At 41.3% G+C, this 14,828-nt stretch overlaps 1 protein-coding gene across 6 annotated transcripts in view; it reads right to left on the bottom strand.

Annotated features, from left to right (window-relative positions):
• CSMD3 (CUB and Sushi multiple domains 3) overlaps positions 1-14,828 on the bottom strand; it is a 1,548,521-nt gene that overhangs the window by 1,087,139 nt on the left and 446,554 nt on the right. For all 6 annotated transcript variants that reach the window (XM_075582415.1, XM_075582410.1, XM_075582412.1 and 3 more), the window contains exon 4: positions 13,214-13,408. In XM_075582415.1, coding sequence (XP_075438530.1) covers positions 13,214-13,408 — 195 coding nt within the window. The remainder of the gene's footprint in view (positions 1-13,213; positions 13,409-14,828) is intronic.

The following is a 14,828-nucleotide window of genomic DNA, read 5'->3' as shown; positions in this document are numbered from 1 at the left end:
ATCTGGTATTGCATGTAATGTGTTTTACCCTCAATTTTTATTGCCATTGAATACAAGACTTACACAGCACAGCTGATTTAATTCTGAACCTCTTCAACCTACTTTACATCTGAAGAAAAAGAGAGAACTGGCGCACAATCCAATGAAGTGGGTCCCAGGATAGAAGAAAATGATTTATTGATAACATTTCATCCAACAAACAGAGGAGAGCAAACTCCTACGCGTTTCGTGTACGGTTGTACATTTTATCAAGGTACTCCTTGATAAAGTGTACAACCGTACACGAAACACGTAGGAGGTTGCTCTCCTTCATTTGTTGGATGAAATGTTATCAATAAATCATTTTCTTCTATCCTGGGACCCACTTCATTGGATTGTGCGCCAGTTCTCTCTTTTTCTACAGCTGACTGCATCTACTCGGTTGCACATCCTGCAGGAACTTGGATCAGTGCAGTATGTGAGTACTTTTCATTCTTTTGGAGGGGGACCGTCCCTATTTGAGGAGTCACGGGAGTTCATTGTTTGCCCCTACCTCAGGGATCATTTGGCCCCACAGAGATGGTTATTTCTATTAGCCTGAGTCCATGTTATACAATCCCATTGTGATCAAGCATTGGAGCGCAGTTGTCACTACAAATTCTATTTACATCTGAGTTGCCCCAAAGGTGACAGCTAAAGGATGTCAGCCGTTTGATGCCATTCACTGATGTTGCAGCTGCTCTGTTATCATTCCAAAATACATCAACCTTCGCATCCCCCTGTACCCTACTGTATGTTTCCACTTACCCTTCATTAGAGATTTAAAGCTCCTTGGGGCAGGGTCCTTCTTACCTACTGTAACAATGTTTACTTCAATGATTTCCTCCTCAAACCTATTGTACTGCGCTATACAATATGTTGGCCCGTTATAAATAAACTGTAACAATAAAAATTATAATAATAAAAATAATAATAAAAATTCAATGTATTCCACAGGATGAATATATACAGTATATAAAAGTTCAGAAATCCTCCATCAGAGGTTTCTAGAACAGTGATATGACTTGTAAATTTATATAAGGTTTTGGGTTACAGACCAATACTGGCATTTTAAAATGTTTGGCACACACAGTATGAAGAAGATACACATGAAATCCCTGCAATGTTATTTTAACAATGAATATTATGTGCCTTTTTTACACCCCGTTGTGTTATGATTTCTTTAATTTTTCTTGTCTTTCCAATTTAATTTGTCATATTAAGACATATTTGGTTTTACTTATTACTTTTCTGTCCTTGTCAATTTGGTTTAATTAGACCTTGATTTTACTTCTGAAGTGTATGTGCATATTTGAAAGAGATTTAGAAATCACTGACACACTAAGCCTGCATATTCTTAATATAATCAGATATTTTACAGTGATTATCTATAATAACGAATACTTGCTACAGCCAGTAAAATGTTTTTTAGTAATACGTTATCATTTATTTACAAGCCTGATGTTTATTTAGCCCAGTTATATTCACATAGAATGAGATACCATTCTACTCCTTTGTCAATGTATTATTTCACTGACCTTTTGTAATGTAACACGTTTTAAGTATAGCGTAAAGAAAGAAAAGGTAATTAGCATGGAAAGGACAAAAGTATGTACGTATGCTGATTCCATTCCTCCAAAACGTGTTATACATACAGTCTATAGTGCTGCAAAGATAGACATTGCACTTTTAAAGCATATTAGTCAGGTGTCTGTTTACTTGGTTTTTGACAGTGCTTCACATTTAAATTAGTATATATTTTTAATATTTTCAAATCCCAAAAAGAGAATTATCAAAGTGAAGTTAAAGCAGTAATTCCCTAACTAACCTTTCTTATTTTTATAAATGATTGGAACCAGGGCCACTGGCACGGGTGGAGAGCCGGGACAAGTGTCCTGGGCCTGGTGGTTGCGTCCTCTTCCCACAACTGGCTCTTCTCTCCCGACGGTGCATGCTGGTATCTGGGTGCACCCAGAAGTCAGGCCCAGCTTTTAGTGCACACCAGTCAGAGCGAAAGACAGGCCCAGTATGGAGAGGGGCAGGCAGCAGCTGGGGAGATTAGGGGCCCGGCAGCACCAACCAGAGGTAAGTCGTCATTGTATTTGGAGGGTGGGTAGTGGTAATTGTATTTTGGGGGGGGGGTGTGGTGTTTGTATCTGGGAGGGTAGTGATGTTTGTATCTGTTGGGGGGGTGTTTGTATCTGGGGAGGTGTTTGCATCTGGGAGGTGTGTAGTGGGTTTGTACTGTAGCTAATGGGTATGTAGAGTCTTTGTATCTGGGTGTGTGTGTAGTTGAGTCTGTAATTGGAGAGGGTGTAGTGGTGTCTCTTATTGGGGGGAGGTGTCGTGATTTCTTTAATTTGGAGGGTGTAGTGGTGTCTCTAATTGGGGAGGTGTAGTTTTGTGTCTTTAATTTGGGGGGTGTAATGCGTTTGTAATTTGGGGGTGTGTTCTGTCTATATTTGGGGGGGTAGTTATGTCTGTATTTGGGCTCTAGGGGAGTTTGTATTTGGTGGGGGTATTGTGTGTATTTAAGTGGGTTGTGTGGGCAGTGTAGGAGGGGTAATTTTATGGGTATTGGGGGGATTGTGTGTGGCATGGGGAGGAGGGGAAATGAGTATTAGGAGGGGGGATTGAGCAAGAGGAATTGAGTGAGAGGATTAATTGAATGATAGCAAAGGGGGGAGAGAAGAGGGTGGGTGCAAGAGAAGAAGGGGGTGATTGAGGAAAAGAGGGGGAAGCGTGAGATACATTGGATGTTGAAAAATACAGGTATGAAAGGGGAGGGCTCGCAAGACCGCTGACAAAGGGGAAGGGCATGGTGCCGATACAGGGGGTGTGGGGGGGGGATTTCCCAGGTGAAGCTCCAGTCCTGGAAATCTGTTGTCAGCCCTGCATGGAACCAGGGGGCCTCCATGGCTGAAGATTGCTATTTTCAGCCCTTTACTTGCATTGCAATGCTTTACTAGTCACTAAAGCTGCCATGGGTTGTAGATTGTATAGTGTACGGTGACTATTAAGTCATTTCTAGTCCTTAGTGTTCAGCTAGTCATGGAAACCCATGACCATTCACACTATTTAAAGAGGACTCAATAAGAAAACAACCGTAAGAGAAGAGCACTGACCAGGTAAGGAAAAGAATTAGTAAAAGAACAAATGAATACATGGCAAATATGCAGGATTTAAAAACTACTATACAAACCCTGCAGCAGGCCACCATCAGATCAGGGACGAACTGAGGAAATCTCAAAGAGAAACATACAATAAAAGTCTTAACTTATGAGAGAGAAAACCCATAGACTCACATCGTAACACCAACAAAACAAAACATTAACAAAAACTTCCCAAGACTGACAATCAGCCCACAATCACTGATAATGTAAACCAGCAAAGAAAGGAGTTAGCGACACACAGCACACAGCAAACCCCCAGATCAAACATAGACACAGCAACAAAAAATTGTGTGTGCCGAGCACGCGCATTTTAAGATAAACTTCTTTGTCTTTTGTCACTGTTTTGTCACAGAAATTGTATTTGTGATGAAGTTTTTAATTAAATAATCAAAAACAATTTCAGGGACAAAACACAAAATGTTTGACTTAAAACGTGTGTTTTAGCTATTTGCACTTCTATATTTATAATAACTGTGAATTTTTTGTGTGTGTGTCACTGTGTGCGTGTTTGTGTGCATCACTCAGTGTGTGTGTGCGCGTCAGTCAGTGTGTGTGTGCGCACATCAGTCAGTGTGTGTGTTTGCATGCACGTCAGTGAGTGTGTGTATGTGTGTGTGCGCACGCGTGTCAGTCAGTGTGTGTGTGCGTGCATCAGTCAGTCAGTGTGTGTGTGCGTACATCAGTCAGTGTGTGTATGTGTGTGTGGGTCAGAGTGTGTGTGTGCATCACTCAGTGTATGTGCACGCCAGACAGTGTGTGTGCGTCACTTTGTGTGTCAGTCAGTCAGTGTGTGTGTGTGTCAGTGTGTGTGTGTAAGTGTGTCTGTCTCAGTCAATCAATGTGTGTGTGTGTGTATCACTGTACCCTCCTCCCTCCGGTGGTGCTGCTGTGGGGACACAGCACTCGGATCTCGCAACCCCCGTCCAAAGAGGAGAAGGTCTTGTGGGAGCCGGAGCACAGAAGTTTGGTAAGGGGTTGACGGAGGTGGGGGTGTGTATGTGTGTGTGTGTGTGTGTGTGTGTGTGTGTGTTGTCCTGTCCGGTGACTGGTGGGACCTGGTAACAATGACCTTGCTGATGGCCTCTTCTGCCTGCATTGACGTCACTTCCTGCACTGTACTTCCGTCACCATCAAAGCAATTTACTGCCAGGGAAATCTTCATGTGGTAGGTGCCACTAAAGAAGTTTCAATTCAAAAACACAGCCTCAACTCCTAACCACTAGCTTTACAATAAACACTACTGTCTCCAAAACAACTCACAACAATGCACACATTGAGAGTAATATCGAGCACAGCATAATAACTGGATAGACTCCAGGCAGCATAAAACAGACATAATCATACTCATTGACTCAAATAAAAAATAACTGAACAGTGAACGACTATTCACAGATATTCTAAGCACAGCAAACCCTTGATACATCATCAGCCACACAGGTACCAATAACCTCCCGACTCAGCAGGAGCATCGTGTTGAGAACCTGACACGAGTAGTTCAGAGGGCAATGCAACAATTTCCCACCACAAAGATAATCATGTCTACCCTACTACCAAGAAGTCATATCTGAACTCCTATCATCCAGAACATCAACAAAAAGATGCACATCAATCCCCCATGTAAACCTAACTTAGCACAACTCCATCATACCCCAACATCCATATGTCCACATGCCCCTCAACCCACAAGGCATGTGCTACTTTGCAAAGTCCCTGAAAGATGTCACCTTGGAGAGAACAGCCATTCTAGGTACATCAATACAAAAAACATAAATACATCACATATTCAGAGCAAGGAAGAGAAGTACATAAGTACTAAGAATATACCCATATTTTTTAAAGAAAGACTAGTCACAGTAATCTAAAAAATATCTTACAAAATAGCTCACTGGAAGGTATAAGATATCCAAGATAGGATCTTTTAAAATTAGCAGCTGGAACATTCAGGGACTAGACTTTTGGAGTCAGATCTAAGGATGATAAGTGTTGTGTGTTGTAACGGTGAGGAGCTTGTTCAGATAGGCGAATAGCTTGCCCAGAAAGTATTTGAAGGCAAAAAAGGAAAGATGTACTTTGCGTCTGGATTCTAGGATAGCCAATCTAGTTCTTTGAGCATTTTGCAGCGATGTGTGTTGTAATTACATTGTAGTGCAAAGCGACATATTGAGTTGTAGAGGGTGTCTAGTTTGCTGAGGTGGGTTTGAGGTGCTGTACCATATACTATGTCCCCATAGTTTATAATTGGTACTAGCATCTGCTGTGAGTTGCGCTTTCTGACCAACGGACCTAGGATAGGTTTGTTCCTATAAAGTGCACCTCTTTTGGCATAGGTTTTGGATATCAGAGTATCAATATGCAGCCTGAATATTAAATTTGAGTCAAGTCAAATTCAGTGATAAATCTAGTGACAGAGACTAGAATGGTGTTAGAGTTGGTTCTGATCTTTAGCTCTGTCGTTGAATTAGCCTTAGTCCCAAATGCCATTGATACAGTTTTGTCTTTATTTTAAACAGTTTGTTTTGTGAATTACAGTATTCAAGTTTTGAAAAATTAGATTGAAGTACGTGTCCAAGATCAGTGACACCAGGGTTGTGTGTTTATAAGATTGTCATCCACATACAAGTGCATTGAAGCTGCCTTACAAGCTTTAGATAGATCATTAACGAAGACTAAAAGAATAGGGGTTCCAGAACAGAGCCTTGGGGGACCCCACAGGTGACATCCAAGGGGTTGGAGTTTGAACCCGAGAAAGACACCAATTGTGATATACCCGATAGGTATGAGTGAAACCAATTTAAAATGAAAATTCAATTTTAAGTGAAACCATATTCCAGAGCACTGAAGCTTTTTTAACAAGATAACAGTAACAAAAGTCTTTGCAAAATCTAGGAATATTGCAGCAGTTAATTGTCCCAGTTCCATTCCACACTGAATCTCATTGCATATTTTTAAGAGGGTAGTTACCGTGGAGTGCTTTGTGTGAAAGCCAGAATTGAATTGGCTAAGGAAATTTGTCTTGGTATAGTAATCGCTTAATTGAGAGTGGACACATTTTTCATGACTTTTGATAGTATTGGGAGAAGAGAGATTGGTTTGTTATTGGAGGCAATGTTTTTGTACCCACATTTGAAGACTGGGACAACTAAACCAGTTTGCCAGGTCTGTGGGATATTCCTGAAGACAAAATAGAGTTGATTAGGGAGGTAAGCGGTATGTCAATGACTGGGGTACTAAGTCGTAGGAACTTTGATTGCACTAGGTCAGGTCCACCTTGGCTAATTTTAATGATAAGAATGCCTATGTAATCTGTTCTTCAGAAACTGGGAAAAATTGAAAATGGCAAGCACTGTTAGGAAGGGCTGGGGCAATAGGAGTTCTCCCAGGTTGAGCTTCATGATTGTAGTTAGCATTGTGCTTAGATAGTACGAGAGTAGCACAACCTACAAAGTATTCATTGAATGCGTTTGATGGCGGAAAATAACCACTTGACCCATTTTCCTGTCTGTTTAAAAAAACTCAGAACCAGTGTGATGATCTGAATGTATAAAGCATATCAAGAAAAAGATCTTGGCTACCCCTCAGTATTATATGAGTTGTGATTTATGTTTGTGTAGTCCTTTTTCTGAACCACCTACCTAAGGGTCTACTGGTAGCTGTATAACACCTGCGGCTCCAGGAGATCTGAGCCTCCGCTAGCTGGGAGCCTGGGGTAACACTTACATACTTACACAGCGCAGCGCCTCCACCTGCTATGGCTCCCACCGAAGGGGGAGTGGTTCCTCGCAGGACACTTAATAAACACATACACAGTAGGAATAATAACTAACACTTTACTAACACACATATAAAACATAACACAACATTATATCCTGTGTCCCTCTCACGAGGAGACACCAACCGTGACGTCCCGCCGGACGCTTTCCCAACACCCGGTGAATCCCCACCCAGTGTCCAACGAACCCCTTAGAATGTCCCGTACTCCTACGGAGAATCAATGGGTGACTGCGCAGTCACAGTTAAGCTAGGGCCCGGTGGTGCACTTATATATTTGATACCTTCCGAGCACTCCGATGCTCGGGTCAGCAGTCTTCGCAAAGGCTCAGTCGGCGATGACTCCTCCAACCGAACTCCTGCACTTGTGGACCGCTAGGGCGGTCCCGCTCTGGAACACAGTCTCTGTGGACCCCAACGTGGGTCCGAACTCCGTCACGGAACTGCAGCAGCCGCTGATTCCCTAACTATCTAAGTGACGCACTATCGTGACAGGAACCCTAACCTAGGGCCTGTCCCTGTAGTACCGCAACCTGTGGGGCTTGGGGAAACCCCTAGGGCCTGAGGGGTTAATAACCTGCCCCACTCCCCTCGCTCGTCCCAGTCCTAACTCTAGCTACTAACTCGCTAGTACTAACAGCGCCTGCAGCAGACACACTGCTCACACAGTCAGCCTGCAGACATCCACATAAGCTGCACACACTGCACTCAGTACATGCAGCGACAACACACAACAACAATACACCGCACCTGGAACCCGCAGCAATAACACACTACGTACACTCAGCATCCGCTGCACACCCTGTGCCTATTTGTCAGTGCTCACAGCACTACCCGCTGTGGCACTGCCAAACCTGCACCCTCACACACCTAAGGGTGACCTCCCTATCTAGGGCCGTCCCTCTTCAGTTACCCCCTGTCCTGCCCTCGCGTGACTTCTCCCTAGCCGCCGAGTCCCTCCTGCGCATGCGGACCTCCTAAGGGCTGCCTTCGCTTCCTACCCCTATCCGCGCATGCGCAAACCCGCGCACGCTCGCGCGATCTGTCATGGCGGCCCCCGCTAGCCGGGTGCGCTGCCGGAGCTCCAGGGATGCCGAGCGCTCCCTGCACTGGCCCCCACCCTCGCGAAGTGCCGGCGGGTCCGTCGCTGCCTCCGGCGGCACCCGCGACCACATGGCACTCACGGAGGGGGGTCAGTGAGTGACAAATAACCTCGGGGTTACATTTGCTATTGCCAAATGTACTAATGGAATATCCTTGAATGATGAATAAACAGTATATAGACATAATGAAAAGGATTTTCACAAACATATTCGATGTGTATCTACATAAAGATCATACTCTTCTCTTTTACGGCAAACTAGAGGTTTTGTACTTCCAACATTGAAGAACAGAGTTGCTTGCTCCACCTAAAGCACATTTTTCATGACAACCAGATATGTGAAATGCTTTTAATCTATGTTGGAGATCATTGAACAATACCTTGATTCTAGTAAATTGTAATGCAATAATGGAAGTTTTTAAAAATGTACTGTAAACTCTAGTAATGGGAAATTTAGTTCCACTGCTGTATTTAAACAGTTTTGAATAGACTTTGAAACTTATAAAAAATATTGATCAATCTGGACATCAATGAGTGAGACATTATTCAACTATATCATATTATTAATGCTTTAGATAAATGTAATGTAATCAAATATACAATTAGAGATGTGCGAATCTGTCCAAATCTGTTTCCAGATTTATTTGGTCGGTTTCAATCCATGCACAGTGCCACACCAACTGCAGTGTTTTCATTATCGGCGTGTAGATACAAAGAGTACATCACTCAAATGATTTATTCTCTCTTTTTTTCTATAAATACTCAGCAAGCATCATTATACAGCATGGTGTGTTTATCAGCTACCGTAGTAATCAACATCATTATGCAAGACATATTATTAATTTGACACTCCTCTCTCCATTGATCTATAGTCTTCCTCTCTCATGCCCTCTCTCTCTATTACCACCTCTCGCCCTCTGCATTTCCATCCCCCTCCTCTCTTCAGTATCTTCTCTTTCCCTCCTCCCCAGAACTTCACCCTGCTTCTCTCCCTCCTCTCTTCAGTCCCATCCTCTCTCTCTCTCTCTACCTATCCATCCCTCACCCTCTCTTCACCCCCCTCTCTCTCTCCATCCCTCCATCCCTCTCCCTCTCTTCACCCCCTCTCCCTCTCCCTCTCCCTTTCTCCATCACTATATCTCTCTTCAGCCCCCACCTCTCTTCAGCCCCCTCCTCTCTCTCTCCATCCCTTCTCATCTTCACTGTCTCCTCTCTCTCCCTTCTCCCCTCTATACACCCATTCCCCCATTTCCTAATTCCCCTGTCACTTCCCTTGTCCCCCTTCCCTTCTATTTATCCTTATGACCTCTCTCCATCCCCCCTCTTTCCCCTTACCCATTCTCTCCCTCTCTCACCCCAACTCTCTCCACCTCTCCATATTCTCTCCGCCCCTTCCTATCTTTCTCTTCCTCATTCTCCACTGTTTCCTCCTCACTCATCCCCCTCTCCTTCTTCTCCCCTCTATCCCCTTCTCCACTCTATCTCGTTTCTTCCCCCTGTCTCTTTCCTCTATTTCCCCCCTCTATCCTATTGCCTTTCTCCCCCCCTGTCTGCTCCTATTTCTTTTCCTCCTCTCTCCCTCACTCATTTCTTCCCACCCTCTCTCTCCTCTCTTCTCCTTCTCGCTCTCTAGTTAGATTTATATACATATAATGCACATTCTTTTAGTAGAAGTGCCCCTTTGACTTTAATAAGTATATATATATATATATATATATATATATATATATATATATATATATATATATATAATACTGAGTTAAGTTATGGTGAGTAAAAAAAGTGACAAAAACCCTCCACAGGAAAGCAAATATGCAAATACAACTGTATGCTCATCTGCATGTCTTAGGCAGGTCTGCAACCCCACCTTTCACCATTATCACCCAGCATACAGCACTTCCACTGCAGCAAGTGGCACTGTGTGCTCATTTGCATGTAATTTCCCAGAATTCCTTGCTGCAGTGGAAGTGCTGTATGCTGGGTGATAATGGTGAAAGGTGGGGTTGCAGACCTGCCTAAGACATGCAGATGAGCATGCAGTTGTATTTGCATATATATATATATATATATATATATATATATATATAAATGGAAGGATGAATGGAATAGTCATATTAGTGTATTATATGCATTCTTTGTCAAGAGTATATATATATATATATATATATATATATATATATATATATATATATATATATATATATATATATACTTGAAAAAGATTTCACAGGCACTCCAATATAGTATCCTGAATGGGCTGGTGCATATCCATAAAGATAGCAAAAACATACATTACCAGAAACTGGCAAAAAGGAGACAGCACTCAGGCAGGTAAATTCAGTAAGTGTATTAAAACACAAAGCACAGAAGTCCAACGTTTCCAGCCCACAGGGAGATGTTCCTCAGGGGGTTGTGGGATCGAAACGTTGGACTTCTGTGCTTTGTGTTTTAATACACTTACTGAATTTACCTGTGTGTTGAAAAACCTCTTATGGCGCTGAGGATGAATGGATGGAACAGAGTCTTGTAAAGAGATTTCTTCTTGTAGGAATTCATCGTGGCTAATGCATTTTTGACTCAATAACTTTCTCTTACTAACAACAGTGTTAGGTCAATTATCAAAGGACTTGTTACATTTTGGACCGTTAATCTGGGTGTTCCCATCACCCAATTAGAATCTCGGGGGTATATAAGGAAGCTCAACCCTTGTAGCAACCATTCCCTGAAGAAGAAACACGTGATTAGGTGTTTCGAAACGCGTAGGAAGGTTTGTGATCATCCAGGGACACCGTAGCTGTACCAATCCGGTGGTGACGTCAGCGGAGGAGACCCTTGCAATTCACTCGGCTGGTTTGAGACCACGAGTACACCAGGAAATCTCCCCGCACGCATCGAGCAGACGTCCGGCACCCCACAGCAGACGGCAACCCCTGGCAAAAGACCCCGTACCACTGCACATGTCCTACTCAAGGACGGTGAGTAGGATTTCAGTTTTACTCTTGGCGGAGCAGCACGGCTTCATTTAGCACAAGCGCTTGGAAGCCTTCATTTTCGTTTATTCAACAGAAGATCATCTACTGTTTATTATCACAGTTCATGTTTTATATCAATTGTAGATACAATTGTTTTAATTATTAAATGCTCTTTATACTTCAAATTACTATGTCTTATATTGTCTAAAGGGTAATACACTATTGTGGTGTTTCTTGTATATCTCTTGCCTCCCTCTCTGAGGTATTCCTACAAGAAGAAATCTCTGTACAAGACTCTGTTCCATCCATTCATCCTCAGCGCCATAAGAGGTTTTTCAACACACATCTTCCAAATCTGGTTGGAAGATCCCAGATCAACCCCCAAGGCAGCTCAAGGACTATCTTCATCCAAAGACTGTATCACAGGTTTTGTTCCCTCTGTTTGTATAATTATTATTACACTAGCGCTCATCTACACTTATCATTTTACCCCTTTTACTGAATTTACCTGCCTAAGTGCTTTCTCCTTTTTGCCAGTATCTGGTAATGTATGTTTTATATATACTCTTCACAAAGAATGCATATAATACACTAATAGGACTATTCCATTCATCCTAGATAGTGCCTACTGCTGTTTATATATTTAAAGATGCACACGCGCCTTAAATCTTTGAGGGGACAGTGTATATAAACTTTTGAGAACAGAACTTCAGTGGATCCCTGAGGAGGCCTGTTCACGGTTAAATGCATTGAATCAATTTGGCAATTTAACAGAAATGGAAATCATCGATATCCGCCCAGACAACCCCAAAATATAACTGGAAGGGGGCTCATGGATCCATGCGGGACAGCTCACAGCTTTACTTGCTTTTACTTTTGTCAGTGTATTTCTAGAGAAAATCATTTAAAAAAATGTATTACACCTACTAGAGTGTAAGGGCACTTGGATACCTTTCCACTGCACAAGCAAGTTTTTTAAATGTCTACACTATATTTTTTCAAATGTTATTGTTTTTCATGTTTTGTTCACTCCAGAAAAGAACTGCGAGACTGGTAGGAATAAGTCTTGTAGGAGAAGCAATTAAATATTATATAAGATTTATTTTAGATATATTTTTTTCTATTGATCACATGATATTGAGTGCTATTTACATCACTGCCTATCACCCTTTACAAGTTGCACCATATTACTACTTAGACAATAAACACAATACAGGCATACCCCGCATTAACGTACGCAATGGGACCGGAGCATGTATGTAAAGCGAAAATGTACTTAAAGTGAAGCACTGCCTTTTTTCCACTTATCAATGCATGTACTGTACTGTAATCATCATATACGTGCATAACTGATGTAAATAACGCATTTCTAACAGGCTCTATAGTCTCCCTGCTTGCGCACAGCTTCGGTACAGGTAGGGAGCCGGAATTGCTGTTCAGGACATTCTGACAGGCGCATGCGCGAGCTGCCGTTTGCCTATTGGGCGATATGTACTTACTCGCGAGTGTACTTAAAGTGAGTGTACTTAAAGTGGGGTATGCCTGTACCTGATATTTGTCATTGCTCTGTGCACTACAGTGTTACAGTACAAACTGGGCACGCATTCAGTATGTAGTACAAAACATGTACATTGTCCCAAATTAAAGTATATAGTCTTATCCGTGTTGAGGTTGCAGAGATGTGTAATAATCCTGCCTTGTTTGGGGTGATCGAGAACTGAAGTTGGATCCCATTCTGTTACATTCTATAAGTACAGTATGTGGCATAGAAAATGGAAAGCAGGCATTGCATGAACATGATTTTCATTTCAGTGTATCTCCGCTATGATTCACTAACTTTAATCACAACCTAAAAGATCGCTACTAAGACATTTTAAAACAATCCTAATCATGATTAAGAATCCAGAAACTTTAAAACATTACATATTGTAATTTGATGCATTCGAAGAGAAATGGGTAGTTCTGTGAAAAGTGTTAGAGTGACCATCTTTGAAAACATGCCCTTTTACAAATTATTGAATACGGTATATGACTGAAATAATTGATAGAATACTTCATCTGATTTTCCTGGCAGGCACATACTGTATTTTATAACATTGAATATTTACTGATCAACATAAGGTTTATTTTCTTAAAATGACACACAATTGCAATACAACATACTGTATGCTGAGTCTTACCTCTGCACATAGGAACAGGGAAATCCCATGATGCTGTATTCACCGAGCTGGCTGTGCAAGTCAGTTGAGGATGACCATCTAGGATGTATCCAGTTACACAACTATAACGGATTTTATCACCGACATCAAACTTTGTGCCAGATAGGACACCTTTTGGTGGAACACCAGGATTACCACACGAGCTACTCCGTAATTCTGTAAAAATAAATTAAAATATTTTGTTAATGCTTGTTTGATTGGCATGAAAATCATATTTTAGCTTGTTAATATAGTAATACATACAAAGTAGGAAACAAATGTATTATCTAAAAATCTTTACCCAACAGATGTGTTACTTCTTTCTCTGAACAGCTGAAACATTAGCATGTTGTACACTTTACATATTGTTTAACAAAAAGGACAAGTCTTTTGAAAGAACAATTTATTACAAGAGTGTTTGCTACATTTCAAATTTCAAATAACAAAAGCAGTGAAACCATACTGATGCCAAGAAGAGCTAATACTATCAACATAACTTACTCTGTTTATCAGGCTCATTTCACAAACTCTGAATTTCACAATTGTATCTGTTTATATTATTTATATTGTCAATCGGGTTCAGAGATTTACAAAAGAAAAATTAGAATTTGCTGCACACTATATATAGTGTTATATGCTGTATAATACAGGGCTAAGAGCAGAAAATATTAATGTACACGAAGAATACTTGCCCTGTGGACCATACCAAAATTGGCAACTACTCCACAAACTACTTAGAATTTGTTAAACCAGATTATCTACTTTGAAATAAATTTAAACAAAGGGGGTTATTTACAAAGCAAAAATAAAGATAAATTGCAGAACTACTGTGTAACTTATATCCTAGGGGTAAAACAAAAAAAAATGTTGAAAATTTATAGAAACCATCTGGTATAAATAATTTTTTATAATGGTTTAGTATTGGCCCCTTATTGGATTGGTTCCATGTGGCTCCAGCCCTAAAGATGGGGCCGGCATTTAACCAGGGTGAGGGTAAATACCCCCCTTTTTATTAAAGGTCACTATTGATTGCCAATGTGGATATCTAGGCATTTTACCCCCTATGCCAAAATTAATTAGGCTGAAACAGTAACCAGTTCTACAGAGCATGTGACTTGTCTATGCATTTTCCTGTCACAGTAATTTATTTATTTATTTTATTTATTTATAAAATATTTTACCAGGAAGTAATACATTGAGAGTTACCTCTCGTTTTCAAGTATGTCCTGGGCACAGAGTAAAACAAATAATACATGGTTACAAGTACAGTTACATAAATGAGCAGGGTATACATTATATACAAGACATTGCGTGCACAGTTAAAGAAAATATATATTATGAGCGTATGAAACAGTTACAGACCAGGTTAAAATGTGAGACAGCTTTAGATTTGAAAGAACTTAAACTGGTGGGGGATGTGAGAGTCTCTGGTAGGTTGTTCCAGTTTTGGGGTGCACGGAAGGAGAAGGAGGAACGTCCGGATACTTCGTTGAGCCTTGGGACCATGAATAGTCTTTTGGAGTCTGATCTCAGGTGATAAGTGCTGCAAGTGGTAGGGGTGAGGAGCTTGTTCAGGTAGCTGGGTAGCTTGCCCATG

The sequence above is a fragment of the Ascaphus truei genome, chromosome 2, assembly GCF_040206685.1.
Source record: "Ascaphus truei isolate aAscTru1 chromosome 2, aAscTru1.hap1, whole genome shotgun sequence".
Classification (NCBI taxonomy): domain Eukaryota; kingdom Metazoa; phylum Chordata; class Amphibia; order Anura; family Ascaphidae; genus Ascaphus; species Ascaphus truei.
Note: the sequence above shows the minus strand (reverse complement) of the source record. Positions and strands in the feature narration are given on the sequence as shown.